Source organism: Tauraco erythrolophus, chromosome 18, assembly GCF_009769465.1.
Source record: "Tauraco erythrolophus isolate bTauEry1 chromosome 18, bTauEry1.pri, whole genome shotgun sequence".
NCBI classification, from domain to species: Eukaryota; Metazoa; Chordata; class Aves; order Musophagiformes; family Musophagidae; genus Tauraco; species Tauraco erythrolophus.
In genome coordinates, this window is record NC_141482.1 from 1,230,181 (window position 1) to 1,254,033 (window position 23,853).

The 23,853-nt window shown below is 45.4% G+C and overlaps 1 protein-coding gene across 1 annotated transcript in view; it reads right to left on the reverse strand.

Moving 5' to 3' along the window:
- Window positions 1–3,097: 3,097 nt before the first annotated feature.
- Window positions 3,098–23,853, reverse strand: part of NCOA6 (nuclear receptor coactivator 6) — a 41,292-nt gene continuing 20,536 nt past the window's right edge. The window contains exons 11-16 of the mRNA XM_086623160.1: window positions 17,485–17,606; window positions 13,553–16,561; window positions 11,667–11,735; window positions 9,672–9,708; window positions 6,856–7,004; window positions 3,098–3,679 (exon numbers count right to left, since the gene is read on the reverse strand). Of these exons, the coding sequence (XP_086479286.1) occupies window positions 3,633–3,679; window positions 6,856–7,004; window positions 9,672–9,708; window positions 11,667–11,735; window positions 13,553–16,561; window positions 17,485–17,606 (3,433 nt within the window). The 3' untranslated portion in view covers window positions 3,098–3,632. The remainder of the gene's footprint in view (window positions 3,680–6,855; window positions 7,005–9,671; window positions 9,709–11,666; window positions 11,736–13,552; window positions 16,562–17,484; window positions 17,607–23,853) is intronic.

Genomic DNA, 23,853 nt, shown 5'->3' on the forward strand with positions numbered 1-23,853 from the left:
AGCACAAATTGAAGTAAAAAAGAAGAGAAATGCCACTTAAACGTAAGAAAATGCTTTTTTACTGCAAGGGTGGTTGACCACGGGAGCAGGTTGCCCAGTGAGGTTGAGGAGTCTCCATCCTTGGAGCCAGCCAGACTGAGAGCGGACACGGCCATGAGCAACCTGCTTTGGGCAGGGGTGGGACGGGGCTTTCCGAGCCCGGCGGCACGGCGGCTGTGCCAGCTCCTCCAGCAGATCAAAGCCAAGGGGTACTCTGGGCATTACACCTGCCATCCCCCAGCTGCTGGGAGAAGGACTTCAAGGACTTGTTGCGTTAGCTATTGGGAATGAAAAAACTAGGTAAGAGCGAGCTTTGGTAAACCACCTCATGGGAAAAGCAAACTCAGCAGCGGGAGACAAAGCACAGGGTCCTTCGGGCTGGGGTGGACCTCAGGAGGTCTTCAGCGCACCCTCCTGCCCACATCAGGGTAAATACCTGGTTCAGACCTCATCGTACAGGGTGTTGTCCAGCTGATTCTTGAAAATCTCCCAAGAGAGATCCCACCATCTCTCTGAGCCCTGGTCCAGTGCCCAGCTGTCCCCAGGGAGGATTTGTTGTTCTATCCAGCAAGAATCTCCTCTCTTTCCATTTCTTCTAGTGGTGTCCCCTCCTCCCAGCACCCACCTCCCTAAGAGCCTGGCTCCATCTTCTCCAGTACCTGAAAGGGTGACAAAGCTCATCTCCCTCAGTCTCTCCACTTTGGCCAGGTGTTCCCAGCACCTGGCCATCTTGGTGGCCCTCCATTGTCCCCCTCTACGTTATCAACATCTTTCTTGTGTGCAAGGGAGGTGGTGGGGGTGGAAACCAAGTGATAATATTCCAGATGTGGTCCAACAAGTGCCAAGAAGAGGAGGATGATCGTTTCCCTTACCCAGTGGCTACACTTCTGCTATGCACAGCCTGGTAGAGCAGCCCTCCTCCTGGCATTAAGCCAGGCTTAACAAAGCTGCTCCCCAGCCAGTCACTGCCCAGTGCACCAGTGGGCACCAGTACAAGGGTCCTGGGCTCCTCCTAAGGCTCTTTCCCAGGTGTAGGATCTTGTGTTTGTCCTTTCCCAACGCCCACATCCCTGTAAACAGTGACCCTGTCCTCCAGCTTGTCTGCTTCCCCGAGAGCGGTGTTTTCTGCAAACCTGAGCGCGTCCCCTCTCTCCTCCTACTTTGTTGGTACATGGACCTTGCCCGTGAAGACGACCTTCCAGTTTTGTGGGCTCTGTCCAGCTCCTCGTTGTCCAGAACGTCCCAACTGACCTGACCTGCAGCAGCAGTGGTGAGGCCGAGCACCGAGCAGGGTGAACACCGGGTTACCCGCACACTCGCCCCGCGCACTTCGGGCGGGCTCAGCGGGCAGGACAGCAAACAGCAACACCGCAGCGGGGCGTCTCCCACCCCACCAAAGACTTTGGACAGGCGTGGGGCAACCCTGCCTTGTCCTTAGCACAAACTGACACATGGAATAAAACCAATTTTGTGGACTGGCCAAATAAAGACAAGGGTCAGCAGGTTGAGGGAGGGGATTCTGCCCCTCTGCTCTGCTCTCGTGAGACCCCCCTGCAGTGCTGCGTTCAGCTCTGGGGTCCCCAACAGCAGAAGGACATGGAGCTGTTGGAGCGGGTCCAGAGGAGGCCACGGAGATGATCCGAGGGCTGGAGCACCTCTGCTATGGAGACAGGCTGAGAGAGTTGGGGCTGTTCAGCCTGGAGAAGGCTCCGGGGAGACCTTCCAGCAGCTCCCAGTGCCTAAAGGGGCTACGGGAAAGCTGGAGAGGGGATTTGGACAAGGGTGTGTAGTGACAGGACACGGGGCAATGGCTTTAAACTGAAAGATGGGAGATTTCAATGGGATCTAAGGAAGAAATTCTTCCCTCTGAGGGTGGTGAGGCACTGGCACAGGTTGCCCAGAGAAGCTGTGGCTGCCCCATCCCTGGAAGTGTTCAAGGCCAGGTTGGATGGGGCTTTGAGCAACCTGGTGTAGTGGAAGGTGTTCCTGCCCATGGCAGGGGGGTTGGAACAAGATGATCTTGAAGGTCCCTTCCAACCCAACCCATTTGATGATTCCATGGCAAAGCAATGCAACCTGGAGGATGGAATTAGTAAAAATGGGCCATTTCAGAAACTGTTTCCAATTGACTGTACTCGAGTGCACACCAAAACAGATACATGCACGTGTAAATGTGTGTCGTGGCTCCATGATGCCACATACATACCTAAACGTGTGTGCGTGGATCTATAATCCTACAGGAGCAGATACTTTTTGTGGAAACCACCTTCATACCAACCCCCCGTACAGCGCGAGAAGCGCGAGCGCCTGGGGCGGAGTGGGGGCTGCAGAGAAGGGGGGCTCGCGGGGGGCGGCGGTGCTCCTGCACCAACCTCTGCCTCCTCCCAAAGACACAGAGCATCCGAGTGTCCGTGAGGACCAGGGACGTCAGCCTCGCTCAGCCTCTATCGCCTTGTGCACAAAGAGGCAATTTCTGTCATTATAAAAGGTGGTAATTTATATCTAATCAGTCTTTTGATATACAGGAAGCTATTTTCCAAATTCCCTAAGAAAAGACAAAAAAGGTAAAAGCCTCTGTTCGTGCACAGAGCAGCAAGCGATCTGGAAAGACCATCTTCCCGGCTTCTGGCCGCGAGAGCTGCCGGCACAAAGAGACTGACCTCCTTTCCGCGGCCGCCACCGCCGCCGCGCGCTTGTCCAGACAAACCCAGTTGGGGCTGCCGCGTTTCGGGAACTCCTGGAACCATCTACGACGGCACTGTGGCCGCCGAGCAGCTCCCTTCGGGGGGAGCGCTGGCTGCGGGGGCCCCTCGCTGCCAACTCACCGCACGTAAGCGGGGGCGCCAGGGCGGCGGCGGTGGGGTTTGCAGGAACAGCTGCATCGGTTCATTGGTTTGGGGTTGAACAAATTCCTTCTGAAGCTCCAAAGAAGGAGCTCACAGGCCCAGGGCTCTAAATAATCCCTTGGATCTTCCCGCTTGGAATGATGCTGTTGTTGCTGCTAATAATAATAGGACCCGAATTATAGGACAATAACATTTATTTAGAGCATGAGGGATTCCACATTATACAAAGCCTTAATTTTTTTTATTCTTTTTTTTTGTTTCACTGGTCCATTTCTACAACAAATACATCAGATCTACTATATAATAAAACTATTTACATTTCCAAACAAGATCAGGTTTGCTTATAAACCCTCTTACTGCTATTCACATACAGTACTTAAAACGACAGCACAATACATTATTTTAACACCTAAAAATGACAACCCTGTATTCTAATTTGTTTATGAAAAGTGGAAACAAATAAATTTACAGTTGTCTTCCCCTCCCCGTCCGGTTCATACAAACGCATTAACCTAATGTGCTAACCCTGGACTTCACTTGGTAAATCCAGGGGGTTTTAGGAGAACTCAGTTTTTATATCTATTTATCTGTTTTTTAGAAAAAAAAAAAAAAATCATTTATTGGGAACAGTATAATATTAAAATGACTTACTGTACAGAATTTTATTTAAAAAAGAAAAATCACAGCTCAAAATCGCTATTGGTAAATTCACACTCATTTACAAGTTTCATGTTTCCATGCAGTAATTTACTTGGATTTTCTTCTTTTTGACTGCATTGCACTGGCACTCGTTTCTGAAATTAAGAGAAGAAAAAAAGCATGGATACGACGTCGGTAAGCCATTCCCCAGAGGTGCACAGATTGCCCTTTTATTTTTCCAAAAATCACACCGGAGCGGAAACCTCTGAAGCTCAGGATTTCCGCAGAACCGGGACTGACTCTTCCCAAGTCGGAACACGAACGGACCCTCTCCCCTGCCGGCAGCTGTCAGCGGTGAAACACCACCGAGCTCCCCCTGGCTCCTGGTACGACACCATTTCCCAGTCTATTTTTAACTGTTCTTTAACTTTAGCTCCCCACATGCCACAACTCGCGCCGAAGGAAACCCCCGTGAGACAGGAGCGCCGGGCGCAGACTGCGCCCACCAGAGCCCAGCGTCGCGGAGATGGGCTGGAAAAACAACTTAGGAAGGTATTTTGGAGCTGCCACGCAAGTTCAGAACCGAGTTGGTTTGAGTCCTTGGAAAGTGAGGTCATTAGCAAACGAGTCTCTTCGGTTTACGTTATGATTCACAGGAAAAAAAAACCCAACAGCTTATGCAGAGAGATACAAAATATTATCGAGCCCTGCAGCAGCACGACCAGAAGCACTCGCAGAAGCCACAGTGAAAGCAGATGATGTTTTCAGTGCACTTACCAAGGCACTAAGTTTCCATTTCAAAATGAAAAAAAGAATAAGAACCAAGAGTATTTGCATCTTTAGATTTTTTTTTTAAATGTGATTTTAAATGTTGGTAATGTATCTTTGGCTCTTTATGATATTTTCTGAAAACTGTTAGAGCTGTGTGTAGTTTAGAGTCAAAAGGGAAGAAAATTTCCAAGATATTTAAAACTAGAAACTGGTAAAAGTCCATGGCTGTTAAATGTTGTATTAAAAAAAATAAACAATCAACATTTCAAAATTTAACAAACTCGAAGCTACAGTAAATGCTGAAACAGCCCTTGCTGGAAAGGTACTCCAAAAAAATGAAAATACCAATACAGTACTGGTTTTCAGAAGTGAAACATCTTAACAGGCATGACTGCCCGTCACTGGAGCTCCCTCCGGGCAGCGATGCTACGTGGAAGTAGCTGAGTCAGCAGCATTAGCTGCAGCCGTCCCTGCGGCCGCTGCTGGGGGCTCCGTGTTCGGGAGAACAATGGGTCAGCGGTCAGCAGCTGCACCTGTCCCAGGCCCCCGTCCCTTGTGAGCATCACCAGCATCTCGTGAGCATCACCAGCATCTCCCTCGCCTGCTTCTCCCCAAAACCTGCACACCGAGTACACACGGAGGAGGGCTGACTTTCAGTGTGTCCTCTTCTCTCACAGTTATCCTTCTGCCTGCTCCTTCCCGATGCTTAGCAAGGGAATTCCTCCAGGAACTGGTCAAAGTTCACTTCTCTCTCCCTGCTGTTTAAGTTTTTCCTTAATTGCCATTTTCATAATGGCATTAATCAGCCTCCATCTCAGAAGGTAACTTCTCCCAGCCCCGCGTCCTCTTTAACATGGAACAGCAAGTTTCTCAGGACACGGATAACGGAACCGCCGATGTCTAGGAGGAGGCCAGGAGCACACAGAACAAACGTGCTTCCTTAAGCTGTGATTCACTAATTAACCCATGGAACAGAGCAGGCACAAGCAGCAAACCTCGTTACACTCCTGCAGCTCCCTCACTGATCCTCCAGCCTGTCCTCTTCCGCAAGAGACTCCGGGTTTGCTCAGTTTCTCTACAACCTGGAAGCAGCAGTTGCCTGCCCGGAGATAAGGTAATCAAAGCCCAGGGTACTGGTTAAGCTGGACCTATGTTTCAAGCAAAACCCTTCAGTGCTGTGGCAGTTTCAGAAGTTTGTTTTAAAACCAACTTTTTTTTTTTTTTTTTTTTACTTACAGAGGTAAGTGAATAATACAGTCAGTACAAAAGCCCTAAGCCAGTTCTGGTACGATTTAAATTTGATGTACTTTCACGTTCCCACATTTTCAGAATTTGACGTGCCACCGGTTGTCATCTTTAGGTTTATTCATTACAGTATGTGGGGCAGCTCATGTTTCAGATCCCCTCAAACTCAGGAAGGTACCACCAAATCCATTTTACATTGGCTTCACATTTTCCAAACTTTTCTTCACAATCATGAAAGATAAATTGGTTTTTACAATACAGGCTTAAGATTCTTCTGCACAATCCTGCCATGAGAAGTAAATTTAATTAAATTCAGCAGCCACAAAAGTGCAGAACATATAGGTCCCTCAAGTAATCTTTCAGAGTCATTGCACAGTTACGTAGAGCAGAAAGTCTTCTCTGAAACTCTTAAAATGCAAATAATCTTACCACCAAACTTTAGTATCTTCAGTATGGAAAATGGTTGCTGAATTCAACTTGACTTCCTTTTATAATAATTTTATATTAACACCTTAGTTCTGTATGTTATCTTTAAAATATTGGTCGAATGTTGCCTCTTGACAGTCTCTCTCTACCCTCTCGCACAACTTTCATCCTTCGGAATTTTTCCGACCCTTAAGCACAAGGAGCCGACACAATCAGCTCCGCGCAGAACGGCACCGTGCCCTCGGTCACGACCGTGTGTCTCACACAAAAGCTGCACCTTTTGTTAAAGACTGCAACCTGTGTAGAAACAAGGCACGTCAGCACCTGCTCACGCCAGGGGTTAACATCTGTAACGTCAGGATTTCCCATGTTCTTGCCAAGCACGGCTGAGGCTCTGCGCGTTCGCACACGGCACCGCCCGGGGCGCCGGGTGCCGCCCCGAACCACAGCGTTCGGCTTCGCAGGAGCTGACCGTGCACTTGGGAAGGCTTAAGTGTTTGTATCATGTCTTTCAGGCTTCAGGAAGGCAAAAAAAAAAAAAAGTCACTATTTTACTTGAGTGCAGTCCTTTTAGTGGCAACGCGTTTCTGCCAAGAGAATTCAGCTTCGACTAGGCAAGCGTGCTGAACGCTACGGCGACGAGTAGCGCAGAAAACGAGTGCCACAGCTCCAACCACGGAAATCCGTACGGGATTTACTGCCGGTACAGACGTCGGTCAGGAAACACTTCCACACCAACCCGTGCCTAAATCATTGCAACTCCAGTTAAAAGCACCCAATGCTCAGAAGCTGTAAACCACGGTTCTGAGCCAGTGATGGCCAGGGTTATTATCTGGGGAAGTACGTTACTTCCTGCCCTCTCCAGAGAAACGACGGCTGCGCGTTTTACCTTTTGCAGTGCTGGATGCAGATGCTGGTCTGGAGGATCTCTTGCGCTGTCCGTTCTCTACAGTTTCCTGTGAAGCGGCAGAATCCTCTGTTCTTGAATTTCTTCTATTTGGAGTTTTAGACTTTTCACAATTCTCTTTTGTCTCATTACTAATAAAGTGGGACAAAATATTTCTGATGAAGTGTAAGAAGAATTATGTTTTTCTATGCAACTCAGACAAGCTGGAGGATGGACCGACACAGGTACCAGTTCCGGACTATTAGCACTGAAGATATGAAATGCTAGAGATACCAGAAGTTTTATCAGATGAAGAATGACCTGAGTAAGCCAGAGTATAGTCCGTTTCTATTAAAAATTATCAGAAGATACAGAATTGAGAAGTCCTCAAAGAGAATATTTTCAACATTAGAAGACCAAGAAATTAGATGCATTATAAATTGTCTGCTCTGTTTTCCACAGGTGCCACCATTACTGAAGTCTAGGAAAAGCAAACAAGTTACATTAGAGATTGCTACGATACGGGAACACAGAGATGAAATTGCAGATGCACATAAGGAGGAATTACGAGCTCTGAATTCAGTTGCCAGCTTGTTTGTACTAAAGAGATCCGCTCCACTGTGCCAAGTGAGGTCTTCACCTATTAAAAAGCTTAAGGTTTACTTAAAACTTTCTTCAAGCTTTAACGCTTGAAGTTAAAATCTTTTTTTTGTAACAGCAAGCTTTTTGTGCTCTAAAAAAATAATTTTAGGTAGTGTGGAACTCTGCATTTCTTGTCACTGAGGCAATAAACAGAGTGCTACATTTTGTAATTAAACTCCTCTTCTATTTTATCACTCTCAACCCTGTAAACTCATCCTGAGGTTTGGGTGTTTTCTCCTCAATGCGTCAATGCCAGCCAATTTCTGATGACTAAGTGGTTTCTGAAGATTAAGCTAAACTTATCTCTTGTGAATCCAAAGGTAAGCAATTAACCAAATAAATTATGCTGCTGGTAACAGAAAACGAGAAAGAAAACTCATTTCATGCCCTTTGGCTGATACTTGCAAGATTTCAAGAAAGGCTGCCTTAACCAGACTGGAACACCCAGAGCAGACCTGTGCGTTACAGAGGTTCCACTAGAGTGTCCCTGTTTCAGACAAGTCCTGCTTTGAGAGGAAAAAAACTACTACAAATACTTGTAGTTTGAAGGAAGAGATACCTGAAAGAAAACACGGTTTGTCAGCGAAAGGAGAGACAAACATTCTCAAGCAAGGAAACACACAGCAGAGAATATGGAAGCGCGTGGATTGTCTCAGACACAAAATAAATACTGAAACCTATTTCCTCAGAAGTCAGAATTATGGGTAATCTATAAACCGAATCCCTCAAACAGGTCACAAACTGGTCTTCTGCTAAGTAACCTGGGCAGCTGAAACAACGGCCAACTACTTCAAGAGGAAACCTGGAGGGAGGCAAACGGGCATCGTCAGCTGCACTTCAGTGATCACAGATAATTTTTACAGATCCCATAGCTTGGATCGTCTCACGGGAACCAACACATCACTTCTCTCCTTTTACAGGAGGAAATCAACTCCGCTCGAGGGAAAACATTTCTAGTGGTTTGTAGGTTGCAAAGTTCCTCTGAGGTTTGTACAGTGTGGCATTCAACTCCAGGAGCTCGGAGCCGACCGCTGGGAGCATCAGCCATCACTAGAGTCACAGCTTGCCTGAGAACTTTCCTTCTTTTCCGGTTTTGCTCAGAAAAGCATCAGTCCAGAAAAATTCAAACAGAAACGCACTTGCGGTAATTTGATGTGCTGAATGAGTTTGGAGAACGGTCACGCAAGGACACTTCATTTGGAGAAGCTGCTCATCTGCCAAGTGTCACACCTTCGGCTTGCTAGAAAAATTCTACCCTAAAAAAACCTTGTTGTGAGATTTCAGTTCGGTTTTGATACAATCAGAAAGATCCCCGTCCACGTGAAGGTAAATATAGTTAAATATTCAATTCAGAGTCACTCCTGACCTGAGGAAGTGCACTGTGCCACCTCCCTTACGAAAGAAGACAATCTCATCTCCCGAGGAGCCAAACGAGTGAAGTGCCCCTCCTGCCCTGGCATAGGGGATTGCTCCACTGAAAGGGCAGCACCAAAAACCCATCTGGTTGTGCCAGCACAGTCATCCCAACCCCTTGCGAAGGTCTGTCATTAGGGCTGCCTAGACTGAGTTTAAGAGCCTGGTGGGTTTAGAATCCAACAGAAATAGATCTTGGAAACCATCTTTTCTCCTGACAGAACACAACCATTTGAAATTGGATCTTTCAACTATGGAATGTCCTAATTGGGACAAGATGAAGGATCTACCTGGCTTTCCTATCGGGTTTTTGCAAAGTGTCAACAAGCAAACACAGAGGGAATCTGGAGAAAACAGTCACAAAGGCAGAACAACAACAAACTTTAGAAAGAGTTTCAGAAAATAAAAATTCACATGATAGCTAAGCTGCAAGCTTTGGGAGTTCTAGTTTTGACTTGTTTTCAGAAAAATAACGAACAGTAGAACCATCAAGACCCTTCCAGGACGTGAAACACTCAGGTCTCAAGGGATAAGAGGAAACACCACCCAAAGCACGAAGACAGACTGGGGAAAAGTTACCTTACGATCTGCATTTCAGCAAGGTTTTGAAACATTCAACCAGCCCGATTTCTTAGCAGGACAGAAAGGGTATGGACAAGAAAATGTAAAGCAGTAGCAGAAGTTGTGCAATTGAAGCAAAGAGAAAGGGATTTCCTCCCATGAAAGCTGAATCTATTCCGAATCTACACAAACTATCTCCTTACCTTTGACCAGCAACTACTGCAGCATTTGTTTCAAGTTCTACAAGAGAAAAAGATAATTTTAAAGTCTGCTGTAGAAGCACATGAAGCACATACCCGCTGACAAGGCATGACTATCTCACGTTTTTCTCGTTATGCACTAGGTCTGACGAGTAAACACTGCTCTCGTCTACCGTTTGTCTCAAAGCAAAGCCAAGCCAACACAGCAAAGCACCACACCAGCCACGTGCTCCTTCTGATTACGGCCCGCAGCAGCTACGGCAGAGAAAAGTTAGAAGGAACCCTGCACGTGAAAACTGCAGAGAAGCTTCCTGGCGAGGGCTGCAGTCCTCTCCCTTTTTTAACTTCCAGCTTAGTTTATTTAAAACTTGAAGGTTTTGTTAGCTTTGAACCTTAAAAATACTAATCTGGATGTATTATGCATGTAAAATTTTGCCTTAACCCAATCACCTCTCATGGCAGCATCTTCTGATGCAAAGGAAGACAGTTTTCTGAAGCCCAATTCTACTTCTACTGAACTGGGAAAAAAATAAAAATCTCTTGGGAGATGATGTACAGAGAAGTCTGGCCTGACTTCTTTCTCTCAGAGTAATTTCAGACACACAGCTCGGGTTTCCTTTTGAGTCTTCACCACAATAAACAGCTCTCCTTTCCATCATAGAAGATTTCTAATCTTTTTACTGTCCATCTTTCAATTCTCCCCATATCTGCCAGATGCTTTGTCGAGAGGGAAATCTCTGCCTAAATACAGCACCTCTGGTGAGAAACTGCCACTGCTCAGGGACCACCGTTACGACCTAACGCCCCAATTCACTTCTTGTTTGTCACACTGTCTATGGGTAACTCCATCTCACCCTTGAACACCCGACAGTCTTTGGGACAGTAGTGCACAAAACCGTAGCTTTGCCTTTAAGACAAATTTAGTACCCAAAATTTGCTAGAGTGTGCACAAGGAATAAAGGTGTGGGAAAAAAAAAAAATTAAGAAAACACATAATATCCGTCCCCTGATGGTAAATACCCCTTACAATTTGTATTGTTGGAACATCAGACTCTTCAGTGCATTTAGCACCGTCTGGGAAAAACAGATGTCTTGGTAACAAAGGGAAAACAGACCGAGCGGCGTAAGGGAAGAGTCACTTTTCTTCCTACCCAAAATTTGAACAGGGGGAATATCCAATAGTAAAAAAATCGGTAACGTCAGTGCTTCCCCCCTGCAGGAAGGACCTAGTGCAGCCACACCAGCACCGGGGCAGTGAGCCAAAGTAAACCCACAGGGTGCACGAACATCTTTGTTCAAGTGGAAGTTCAAAGAAAACAATTTAGTAAAATTTTTACTTTCTGAAAGTTCTGCTTCTAATCGCCTTACAGACGGTAAATTGATGGAGAGTGGCACTTCTCCTGCGCAAGCCCACAGCTATCCATCTGCCCTACTCCTCTTGGAAACTACTGTTTTAAGACACCACAGAGCTGATGGTGAAACATCATGATAACACATGGCAACAACAAAAAGTCATCTCCATCCCTGAAACACTGCCGAGGGTTCATTAAAAGCTCAACAGGGGAAAAAAAAAAAAGGATTACAACTCTAAAACTTACATTCCCAGCACGGCTTTTGGAGATATTTTCAGAGTTGTCCCATATAAAAGAAAAACTCCTATTGGCTCTTAACAAAACTTCCAAACTCAAACACAACGTGTCATTAAAAACCCAGCGCCTCCAGCTTACGACTGGCTTTGTAAATGAAAAAACAAATTTTTTCATTTGTTTTACTTGATCCCACACTGAATTTCCAACGAGGTTTTGGAGACTGCTAAAGCACAACATATTTAACAAAGAAAAGCAATCCCAAAAGCACAAATAATAAAAAATAACCCCAACCCCTAAACTACCAAGCACATTAGCGACCATTAAATATGCATCAAAATAAATGCATTTTCAGTTACAAACATAAAAAGTGTAGTTCACCTACATTCTGCTTTTCCAAAGTAAGATTTACCTGTTCTTTGAACAGTACTTTCTGATGTTGCAACTGAACTTTTTTTCTGTGTTAAATGTTGAGAGGATGCTAGAATAAAAGCGGAGGGAAAAAGCATTATTTTCGAAGGGAATCACAAGAATTTTCTGCCGTGTGATCGAGCTGCTTTTACAAAATGCTTCATCTTCCATTTACAGATGCAATTTTTTTAACCTACCCTCTACCTTCCTCCACCACACACACCTCCCGTTTTTTGAAAAAAAAACAAAACCAAAAAACACTTTGGCAAAACTATCCTAAGCAAGTTTTCTCAAACTAGAATAAGTGATGAAATTAAGTATCATAAACCACATTTTTAAAAGTAACTGTTTTTCACCAGACTGTGTCCTGTATATAGTTGTCTGTATATATTATCATTATTTTTTTCCATTTTTTTTTCCCCATTTTATTCTATTTTCCATTTTATTTTATTTCAATAGTCAAATGGTTCTTATCTCAACCCATGGGTCTTCTTTCCCTTTCCCAATTCACCTTCTTGAGTAGGGAGGGGTCACTGGGTAATAGAACAGCTGGCTCCTGCTTAGCCCCAGATGGGCTGAATGTAGACACCAAGAAATTAAAGAAAGTCCTAGAAATGAAAGGGTTTAGTCTCTCTCAGTTTAATGCTCATTTCAACAGAAGTTCCAGGGAAAAATAGCATCTTTGTTAAGGCATCAATGCCCTCGCTCTTTCAATTAAATTCTAAGAGTGCAAAACATGCTCCAGAGGCTCCCTTGAAGTCCTTTGGCAATGAGGTGATGGGACTTAAAACTTCTTAGGTTGCCAAGTTAAAAAAATTAAAAAATGGAAAAACAATTCTTGTTTGGCTGATGCTTTCTAGTCTTCTCTCGTATGTGATAACGAACTCATGAAGAACATGAAGACAAGAAGTTAAACACTTTAAATAAAGAATATCCACTACCAGTTTTCTTCCAACAACCCCAAATTCCTTCTGTGAAGCTCAGCATGAACACTTCCTTGTTCTAGTGGTGTGCAGCTACAACACACATCTAATAGCCACAGGGACAGTCACGTTCAACCCGAAGTTCTCAGTTCCACTCACTTCTGTGGATTTTATCTCTGTGTCCAAACTTCTGATGTAAAGCAGAACAGATATTCAGACAGCTTTCTTCAAGAGTGATGGTTTATTTCTACACCATTTTCCATAGATTAAAAATGGCATCAAGAAACAGCAGCAATGGCATAACCCAAGTCTGTCAGATGCTCCAATTAAAACAGGGGAGGAGAAAACAGAGGTGAAGGTATTTCATGTTTTGCGGTTGGGTGCAATTCACTTATCACCACTTTTCCAGGTATTTCTCTGAAATGAGCATTTTAATTTTTCCCTAGATATAAATGGTTTTGGTGGTTTTTTTTTTTCTTCTGGAGGCTATTCTGCTATTTCCCCAGAGGGTTAAGGTTATTCAAAGAGGGAAGTAGTATTATTAGGATTAACTCAAACTACCATAATTAAGTCAATAAAATGAAATAAGTTACAAAAATAAAAAGTCTCTGGCAAGACCAAAGCAGAACACCAGCATATCTCCCAGTATAAAAGGCACCTTGTGTTATTACTGACACATCCACTTTTTCTTCCCACTAACAGTCACCTGAAGTCACTCCTCCATTATTGCATCCCACGTTCATGACAAATACCCCATTTCAGCAGGAAACTGAAATGAAACCTCTGAAACGTGAATCTTAGTGAAATACAAGCCCGTGTATCACTCGGCTATCAGCAACAAAAAAGCAGTTGCCCGCCTTGGCAGTAGCGTCTCAATTTTACTCCGTTCATGGCAAAAAGCTGGTCGGAAGTTGACACGAGCAACCTCATTTGCTCCACGTACACGGGGTAGCACCGGACTCACCTGCACTTTGCAGCAGCTCCTGCTGGGCTCCTGCCTTCTCCTCCGCCGCGCCAAGCCCGGCCGGCTCGGCTGGCAAACCGCCGTGGCTACTGCCGTTAGTGCTGGGAGCCGCAGGCGCCAGCTCCGGCACGGCGGGAGCGGCTCCGGCCAGCAGCGCGCCGGCGGGAGGAGTGCTTGTCGATACGCCCGGCGACGCGGCGCCAGGAGCAGCGGCGGCAGCGCCGCCGCCCGCGCTGCCAGGCCCAGAAGTGCTCTGTTTGGTAAGACCGGGCGCTGGAGGTGTCACAGTTTTATTATCTGCTTCTGCTGTTGACTGCTCTGTTCCCAAACTAGTTGGGACCGACGTTTCTAGTGCCTGACCTTCTGCTTCTCCATCCAAAGCATACTGCTCTTCCCCTTTCTCAAGGCAGCCAGTGACTTTCTTGCATGCTTTGGTCAGCAAGAGTTGGCCAATCTTGTCTACTTTTCCCTTCCCCTTACTTGACGAAACAGGACTGCGTCTGTTCCCAGATCCTGGACTACTCGTAAGGAGAGGTGAGACAACAGGTCCAGACTGCGCTGCTGTAACAGAGCACTGGTCACTCGACCCACCGCTTTGAGAAGAAGTCTCCTCCGAGCTGAAGTCTTTGACTTGCTGAGCAGGAAGATGTGAAGGAACACTGGAAGAAGTCGTAGCAGGAGAAGGCAGCTGAGCAGGAGGTGGCAAGGGATTAAGAACCAGTGGCCTGCTGGTGGGAATACTAGAAACAGGACTGCTGGATGACGTGCTGGGAGGAGTGGGCCCGGAGGAGAACTTTATATTCTGTGGTATATGCAAAGGACCAACGACCGCGACTGACTGAGGCATTAGACTGGAGTTAGAAGTCATCGGGGCTGCTGGAATCGTACTTGACTGGGAGCCCTTCATAACCTGAATTATTGACGACGAGTTTATAAAAACGGGGGTAATGAACTGTGGCCGGGTGTTGGACTGACCTGCTGACTGTCCCTCGGAAACCACCACCTTGCTCCCTACGCTGGGCATCGTGACGACCGTCGACACTAACGCCGGTTGCAAGTGAGATGGCAACGGTGCTGACGTACTAGCAGAAGATGTAATAGCGTTGGAAGTTACAAAAACTGTTATCTGGTTGGGGGGTAAAGGACCTGAAATAGAAGAAGAGCTGACGGGCCTTTGCATGACCGGAGGAGCACTTTGTGCAACGCTTGAGTTTATTTCTCCCGGTTCCTGGTGCCCTGGATTTGAACAGGGCTCGTTATTTTGAGGCAAGCCAAGGGAATTAGATGGCTCTTTGCTCGAGGATGACTCCTGCAGTGGAGGAATAACAGCTACCTTCTTTAGCTCCTCACCAGTAGTGACTATTGGGGCCATTTCAAGACCCGTCAGCCCAGGGGGCTTAATGGTCACGTTAGGAGCTCCAGAATTGTCAAGAAGTTGACTTAAAGAAGTCGGCGCCTCCCTCATAGCAGGAGATACCATGGTTTTACTTTCCTCCAAGACTGGAAGCTTATTGGTGTCTAAGGCTTGCCCATCTTTTTTTGACTGTTCTTCTGGAACCAGCATTTTCATTTCTGGAGCAGGGATACCTTTTAGTTCAATACTGGGCTGGTCTTTGTTACCTTGGACACCTTGTGCACTTTGACACTCGTTGTCTTGAGGCACGCTACGGATCTCTTTATTGTCTTCAGCAATGCCAGTCATAGGAGGTACAGAAATTGCAGGATTCTGATTACTTAGCATGTTACTATTTTGAAAACTTGTAGTGACAGGTGTTGGCAAAGAAGAGGGACCAGCCATCATATTTCTTTGTAATTCCATGTTCTGCAAGAGAGACGGATTCTGCTGAGTTGTCAATGACAATTTAGCTGCTTTTGAATTCTGTCTTCCAGGGCTTGGTGTAGTTTTCCTACTGGATCCAGGACTGGACCTTCGACTATTGCTGGGACTTGCTCTCTTTGTTCCTCCAGTGTTGGTTTGTTTTCCTGAATTAATGACCACGCCTTCCAATTTGTGTGACTGGGGAGCAGCAAAACTAGACTGATTGTTAATTGTGAGATTCGATGGGGCTTGTCCAATGGCCTTCAAAGTAGTGGGATTAAGACCCTGCTGGTCAAATCCTCTATTGAGATTAGGCCTGGGAGGTAAGGGAATATTAATTTGGGGAGGGAACAGACCAGCTATAGACGCATTGAGTCTCTCTGGAGACAAGCTAATTTCTGACGGCTCTGTGCTCGGCGGACGGTTATTAGGAGTCTGAGGATAGTACGGCCTTGGGCTTGCTCTGTTGGGGGTTTTAGGCCTTGAAGTCTGTGATGGGGTGGCAACACTTGGAAAATGGTGTGTAAGAGCACTAGGCAGAGAATTAGTCTGCTGCTGGGGACTCGCACCTTGGGCAGTCGAAAGTGGGGATTGTCCAGGCTTGGGTCCCGTCATCATTAATTGGTTCTGTGAAACTACCAAATGAGACGTCAAACTATTCTGAGCTCCTGATGCTGGGGGCCCTTCAGCCCCACCTCCTTCTGGAAGGGAGGGTACTGATGAAACCTCTCCAAGGGGTGAGCTGGAAGGATTCTGTACATTATCTTGATAAACCATTTTTCTTGCATTATTTCCCATAGGAGGATTGCCTGGCAAGGAAATTCTTTGTTTATCAGGAGACGGAGGCACTGATCCCGGACCTTGGAGGTTAACCATTACTGGCATGTTACCACTCTGCTGCATTGGCATTCGTTGAGCCTCTGGATTCAGAGGACCTCTAGGTGGGTGAACTCCTTGTGGTACAGGAAGCCTGACTGATTTGGGATCCTGCTGCATCATAAGCATCATCATCATCTGCTGTTGCTGCTGCTGCTGCTGCTGCGGTGTTTGCGGTGGTGCCTGGGCTTGCTGTGGTGGTGGCTGTGGCTGCTGCTGCTGTTGCTGCTGCTGCTGTGCCTGCTGCGTATGTGGCATGAGTTGAGGTGGCATCTGTTGAAGTGGTCTTTGTTCCACTGGCTGAGATGGATAACCTACGACAACGAGACAATACGTTCATTAAAACCAAACAAAGATCAGAGAAAGCAGAATTTCTCTAACGAACAGGATCAGACAGAAAGTACAGCCAGGAGCCTGTTCACCTTATGCGACAGGCACCTTAAAGAGACAGCCTTTACAAGTAAGGACGAAGATTTTACTTAATACTTAGAAACATTTTTACTGAATGTTATGAATGACTTGCATGACCTTTAATTGGAGATCTCTTAGTGTGCCATATCAGCTACTAGCTATCGCTCCAGATTCATGCCACCTGAAAAGTCCCTGCAACTGTCCATGAGCTGGCTTTTACTTACAAACGCAGAGTTGGACTTTCACTGATTAATACTCCTTAAGACAAACTGAAGAGTTTGACAGGCCCTGTGGGACATGGACTAGCGTATCTGCTACTGATCTGACATTTTCTAGTGTACAACGTGGAATCTGCCATGTATTACTTGGCCAAAAACGGTGCTAAGAACCATTCATGTGGTTTGTAAAACAAATTCCTTTGCAGACTCTGGATTTAATCCTCCCTACATGCAAAGGACAATTCCAACTGCAACTTCTATTTCTTAATTCTGAAAAATTCAGCTATTGGTTAACGCTAGATTTTTAAGACATCAGTCTGTGCTACAAGTAGAAATCCAGAATTTTTTATCAATTACATTATTGCTGAATAACTCTACAGTATTCAACATGATACCTGCAGGATGATACATGAGAATGTGGCCACCTCTTCATTTTGACCTAATTCAGAGAAAACCCTTAAACAATGATACCAATTAGTTACTACAAGGGAAAAAAGCTTTGGACTTGAATATGTGACAACACAAATAAAACAGAACTGTCACAGAGATCAGCTAAAAGCTATCCTATAGTTATTACATTCAGAAAATCCACAGAAAAATCCTACTACCTGGTGGCCTACTTGCAAAATCTGAAAGTTTAGGGCCCGAATTATCTAAATTCATTCCTTGTTCTCCAGACATCGACGACTGATCGCTCTCCTCCAGGCCAGCTGGACGTGGTTCTGAAGAACTGAAAGAAAGATAATTGCAATTAAGATCCAGCCCTCACATCAGTGTTTGACTTCTGCTTCCATAACTAAGTACTCAAGTAATTAATTCCTAGCACTTTTCACAGACCTGCAAGTAACCCACCAAAACGCACCGCTACCTCTGGTATAACAGGCCGAACTTGAACCCAGAGCCCAGGTCTGCTGACAGTCACTCCTGTGCCTTAAACAGTACCAAAATGGAAACAAGCTTCCCGGTGCTCTGTTCAGTTCTTTCCTTTGTTTCTAACCTTGAATCTGGGCTTTAGAACTAAGAGAACAGAAATTCCAAATTTTATATATACATATATATAAACCAGACAGGCTTCCCTCTAATACTGCTGTGACATCTGTATAGGTAAGTACCATGGGTAGATGCACAGAATTTTATCTTAATGGTAGCACCATTTATTCCAGTATCGTACCCACAAGCGACCAGCTCAGGGTTATCAGAGACCTCTGTTAACATCACAGCAAAAATGCACAGACATTATCAGCCATTGTAGGTCACCCACCATGGCACAGACCTTTGTGGGATACTGAGGCTCTGTAAGTGATCACAGAATCACAGAATGGTTTGGGTTGGAAGGGACCTTCAAGACCATCCAGTTCCAAACCCCCTGCCATGGGCAGGGACACCCTTCACTACACCAGGTTGCTCAAAGCCTCATCCAACCTGGCCTTGAACACTGCCAGGGATGGAGCATCTACAACTTCTCTGGACAACCTGGTCCAGTGCCTCACCACACTCACTGTAAAAAATTTCTTCCTTAGATCTAATCAAAATCTCCCCTCTTTCAGTTTAAATCTATTGCCCCTTGTCCTGTCACTACACGCCCTTGTCCAAAGCCCCTTTATGTACTGGAAGGTGCTGGAAGGTCTCCCCGGAGCCTTCTCTTCTCCAGTCTGAACAGCCCCAACTCTCTCAGCCTGTCTCCATAGCAGAGGTGCCCCAGCCCTTGGATCATCTTCGTGGACTCCTCTGGATCCGCCCCAACAGCTCCATGTCCTTCTGATGATGGGGACCCCAGAGCTGAACGCGGCACTGCAGGGGGGTCTCAGGAGAGCAGAGCAGAGGGGCAGAATCCCCTCCCTCGACCTGCTGCCCACGCTGCTTTGGATACAGCCCAGGACACGGTTGGCTTTCTGGGCTGCCAGCACACGTTGCCGGCTCACATTCAGTTTTTCATCCACCAATACCCCCAGGTGTTTTCATCCACCAATACCCCCAGCTATTTTCCAGGGCTACCTGATGCTCCAGGAGACTCTCCAGGACAATGTAAAATTGTTCCAATTCAATGCCCAATACTTCCACTGAATCAAGACAGCTTCTGCAGACTCAGAAAAAAGCAAGTTTCTACAGCTATCAATATATACGGTCAGAGGATGTGAGACAAAGAGGGATGAAGAGTAAAAGACCTTAACTGCTTATCGGCTTCATGAATACACGAAGGCTGTGGGCAGATCTACGTAATAAAAGCTCTGAGTTAAAATTAAAGACATCAGAATAAACACACTGCCAATAGAGTGTGGCAGAATCACGCAGAAATGCCAAGGACAAAAGAAATTTTCAGCAAAATAAGAATGTGAAGTATATAAAGGCAGAGAGAGCCATCTTATTCAATTTTAATTGAGAGTAACAGTTTCTGGCATCTCTACAGCTGGCATGGAGAGACTCAGGCCTTTCCTAATGTCCTATTAACTCCTTAACCGATGTTCAAAAAGCAGCATGTGACCTGAAAGTCCTTAAACATTCGCGGATCAACACCAGGAAGAACATAAACGGAGAGAAGAAAGGCAAGAACTGGGGCAAACAGACCCATTCCAAGCACTGGTGCTGAGCGGGCAAGTATTGCCAAGGAAAGTATCTGGAATGAAACCTTTTGTCTAATGCAGCACACCACTAATTTTTGTGATGCAGTTGTTGCAGGCTTGCAGGCCTCCACCAATAAATGTGATGAAAACTGGCAAAACGCACACACACGCCCCAGAGGCGTCACATCAGCAGCCACAAATGAACAAAAATTCTGGCAGCAAAATCACCCAGAGGAGCTGCAGCCTTTGATGTAGGTGCCAGCAACATGAACTGGAATAACTGCCTAAAATTGTGAATATAATTTTAAATCTGTAATTTTGTCATTTGTGATTTCTTTATAATGGTGGGAGATGAAAAATGCTGCAGTTAAAGATTAGACAAAAAGCCGATGCAGAGCGTCCCTGCACAAACAGGTTTCACCCAGAAAACAATCGTGGTGCAAAACTGATTTGTAGAAAACATTTCCTGCCAGATGGATCTAATCGGGCAAGGTGCACAAACAAAAGAGATGTGAGTTTTGTTTGCTGGCAAAGAGGAGCAGTTATTGTAGGAAAGGTTGCTACTGTAATTGCTGCAAAATCTAAACGTAACTTGAATTTTGAATGTAGCTGAAATTCACTGGGCATATTAGCAACCTCCACGCACCAAGAAAACCCAAATTCTGAATATAAACAAGCAAGATGAAAAGTCTGTGGGAGAGGGACAAGTATTCCATATTTGTTCTTCTTTCATATTGCTCTGGATGTCAAAAAAAACCCAAAACCAAACCCAGCTGCACATGAGGAGCAGTGTGGATTGTCGTAAGCGAACCCTTTGCTCCACCAGCTGCATTCTCCAGCACAACCTTCAGATACAAAAGCCCTTATCAGAGTGGAGAGAGAATTCCAGACAAAAAACCACCACACCCAAAAAACAACACCAAAAAGGGCTGCGGATGCTGAAAATAAATGTTAAGTCCAGATGCACGCAGAACCAGCCCTGCCAACACAGTATGATGCTCGGCAACTTTTTTTACAGAAAGGTACTCGTCCTTTCCAACGGAGTTCCATCTCCCTTGGGGACAGGGGACTGTCACCTCCAGATCTACAGTTAAAAGCTCTCAGAACGTGGCTGAGAAAAACGTCTTCGTCCCGCAGTGCTGTTCACCACCTGCACATCACCCTTCACGCGGGACACTGCCAATCTGAACGTCAGCAGCGACTTCACGGAGTGGGTATCGTTCCTGCTCTACCAGTACACGGCACGTTTATGGTCTGTGCACAGGGGAACACTAAACACCTGTTTGTCTGTGCAGGTATTTCATAGAATTAACACGTTTCATCTACAATCACATTCCCCTCAGTTTACATCCCATTACCTACACTCTTCAGGATCAGAAGACAGCTGCAATCACTTCTTTCTAACAACCTGTTTTTCCAAAATGTCTTGGTTTTCATTCCAAAGCTGAGTTGGAATTAAGCATGAGTCCAATTAAGCAAACCCTTAAAGCTATTTTAGACTCAGCTGAATAAACTCTTTCAATAGATCACTTATCCTATTTACATTCCAGTATAGCTCGGTCTACAAACCATATTACTAATGGTACTTTTGTTGCTATATTATTACAGCTCAGAAATTATTTCTAAGAATAAAAAACAGAATCATTTTTAGCATGTTTATCAAATTATCTGTGTTTCCACACAAGGTCTGCTGGACCAGAGAGGTACTTTAACTCAGAGCACCAACTGGTGCTCCAATTCAGAGGAATTTTTAAATTTTTGAGGAAGAACGACAGAGAAGAAGCTGAGACGAAAAGCATCCTATTTGCTTCTGACACAAAAGAAAGTGATCCAAATCAGATCTAAAAGAATCAGCAACTCCAAGACAGGAAAACGCTGAGCTTGCCTAACGATGCTGGGGAAGCTGAGAGCGAACGAGGCAGGACGGTATTACAGCCAGCTTTCACTGCAGTCACCCTCCTTTTGCTGGAGAAGAACCTCAAACTTTTCTAAGGATACCTCCCTTCTTAACGCTCCTGCAAGGATAAAGTGATTAACACATCTACTCCACCAAGAAACAAAATGCTAATTCATATCAGGTGCCAAGAGAGCATCCTGCAGGCAGCGATGGCAAGAGAACCTTCACTGAAAATTTAAGTGGCAGAGCAAGTACGACGCGGGATTTCCTTTGCTAAGCACACCGAAATCTGATTAAAAGCCTTACTGAAATGCTGGGAATTCTTTTAAGTTGTCATAGCTCAGTCGAAAAGCTGCAATTGAGGTTTATTTATTGTGAAAACTTTTAAACAAGCAAATAGTCTTGTGAGGCTTCATAAGATCCGAGGAGAGATTTATACACCCGTTTATTGATATTCCCAGGCCACGCTGAAGCTGGATGATCATCAGGAAGACCCGTGAAAACAAAATCCTAACAAGGCTTTGCTTTAAGGATTAATGGATTTTCTTCTCAGAAGAGAGTGCCAACTCGCCTGCTCCCTCGGAATCCTTTGTCATTTCCACGGCAAGACAGCTCGCTATCATAATGGTTACTATTATTTTATTGGGATCTATTTAGAATTGAAGCATTTTATTTTTTTAAACATAGCACCAGGCCTTTCCTACCTAGAAACACACAGCCATTTTTGCCTTTGATTTGGGGCAAAACGGGAAAACTTTCCATGAAAGACGCCAATGACCAATAGTGACACAAGATTTGGGTATTTTTGCTGCAAATTACCAGCAGTGCCTACCGGTACTACCCAAATTGCTGCTGGGCAGCAGCTATGCAACAGGAACGGTTTCGATAGAAAGAAAAACGGGACACTGGTATTGTCTGAAAGACATCTGGATAGCTCTGAGTGTCAGGTGAACAGGAAAGTATCTGCTTGCTATTTATTTGGAGACTCTCTGCAGGATCTACAGCACAAAGATGCACGCTCTCCCGTCACACTACTACCAGTCTTCACGACCGGACCACACAACGCTGCCTTGTGCAATCCACTGATACAACCCACTCTGGCCAAATTACTCGCACTTAAAATTCCTGGAATGGCAAAACGAAGACACCCACATGCCCTCGTACACCTCCCTTCCATGGAGCCACAGAGCAGCAAAGCCAGGAAGCTCGGCACGCCACCGCCATACCATGGCCATACGTGATGACGTAGCAGGTATCTGAAAGACTTTTTCCAAGGCCTATCAAATCTGCATGCTTTGCTTCACCTTTGCTACGCAGCATTTCTGCACCTGTAAAATGCACGTAACAGCTCCTGCATTTTATTTTGGGACTTGTCAAGCCAAGTAACGATTGTCACAAAAGAGTGTTTGCTATAGATGACGCGAGTTGTTTCAGTCCAGAGCTAAAATGTCCACGAGAAAATTAATTCCATCTTCACGAAGGAATCTTGACCTTGTGTAGAAAATACAGGTTGGGACTAGGCACTGAGTAACCAAGGGAAAAAATAAAATATTGAACAGTCGCTTAGTACTTGAGTGCCACCCACTCTTTGCACTGAACTGGACATGTGCCTCTGGAAAAGGCAGCACAAACTTCAGGTTAAAGACTTAAAAGGATTATTCAAAAGGAGTGGGTCTGGTGGAACCAGGGCCACACAGTAGCTTAATGTGCCAGTGCCACCTTTTTGTCTGTTTGTTTTTAAGAATTTGACTTTCGAAATGTGGACATTCTTGTGTCATAATTTTCTGTGCAAAGTTTTTTCATTTTTTTCTAAAGCAAACTGGAAACAATCCCCAGAAGCTCCACCAGGTGCATTCCTGTCAATGCCCCTGTGGCTCATCTGAATATCACCAGAATAATTAGACACGGTGCACCTGCCTCTACTGTTTGAGCTGAGCAAGGGTACAGCAGCAGCAGACCACCAGCCTGTGCTGTCACCAGCAGACTGCCAACAGCAAAAGGTCACAGGACAGTTGGCCAATGAAGAACACGCTGGCCAAAGAGGAACGAAGAGACTCAGCAATCTCATATTTCCACTAAACAGGTACATTCATTCATTATCTCTCAATATTATCCATTTGCCTCTTCCCTCTTAAGCGTTGTGGGTTTTTTTTTTCCTTCCTAATCTCTCCTGGGCCAGGAAGACCAGCACTGCTTGGGCTTGTTATCCTCACTCCCAGAAAGTACCAGTTCCTCCCTCTAAATTCTAGCTGGAGCTTCAACCAAGAGAGAAGCCCAGCTCGATTCCAGGCAGAAACATGTCAGGATATACATATAATTCAGGAAGCAACCCCTTGAAAGTCTCTACTGCACATGTTATATGGAGGCTTCTAATTCTTCTGGAAGTACCTCCCAGCCTTTGCTCGTGGCTGGCTGACTGCTTAAAAAAGGCAGCCCCCTACTGCAAGGGCTGTGGCACCATGTGCCACGTTCTACACTTCCTTTACCCAGTAAGGAATGGTGCTGTGACAATTGGGTTT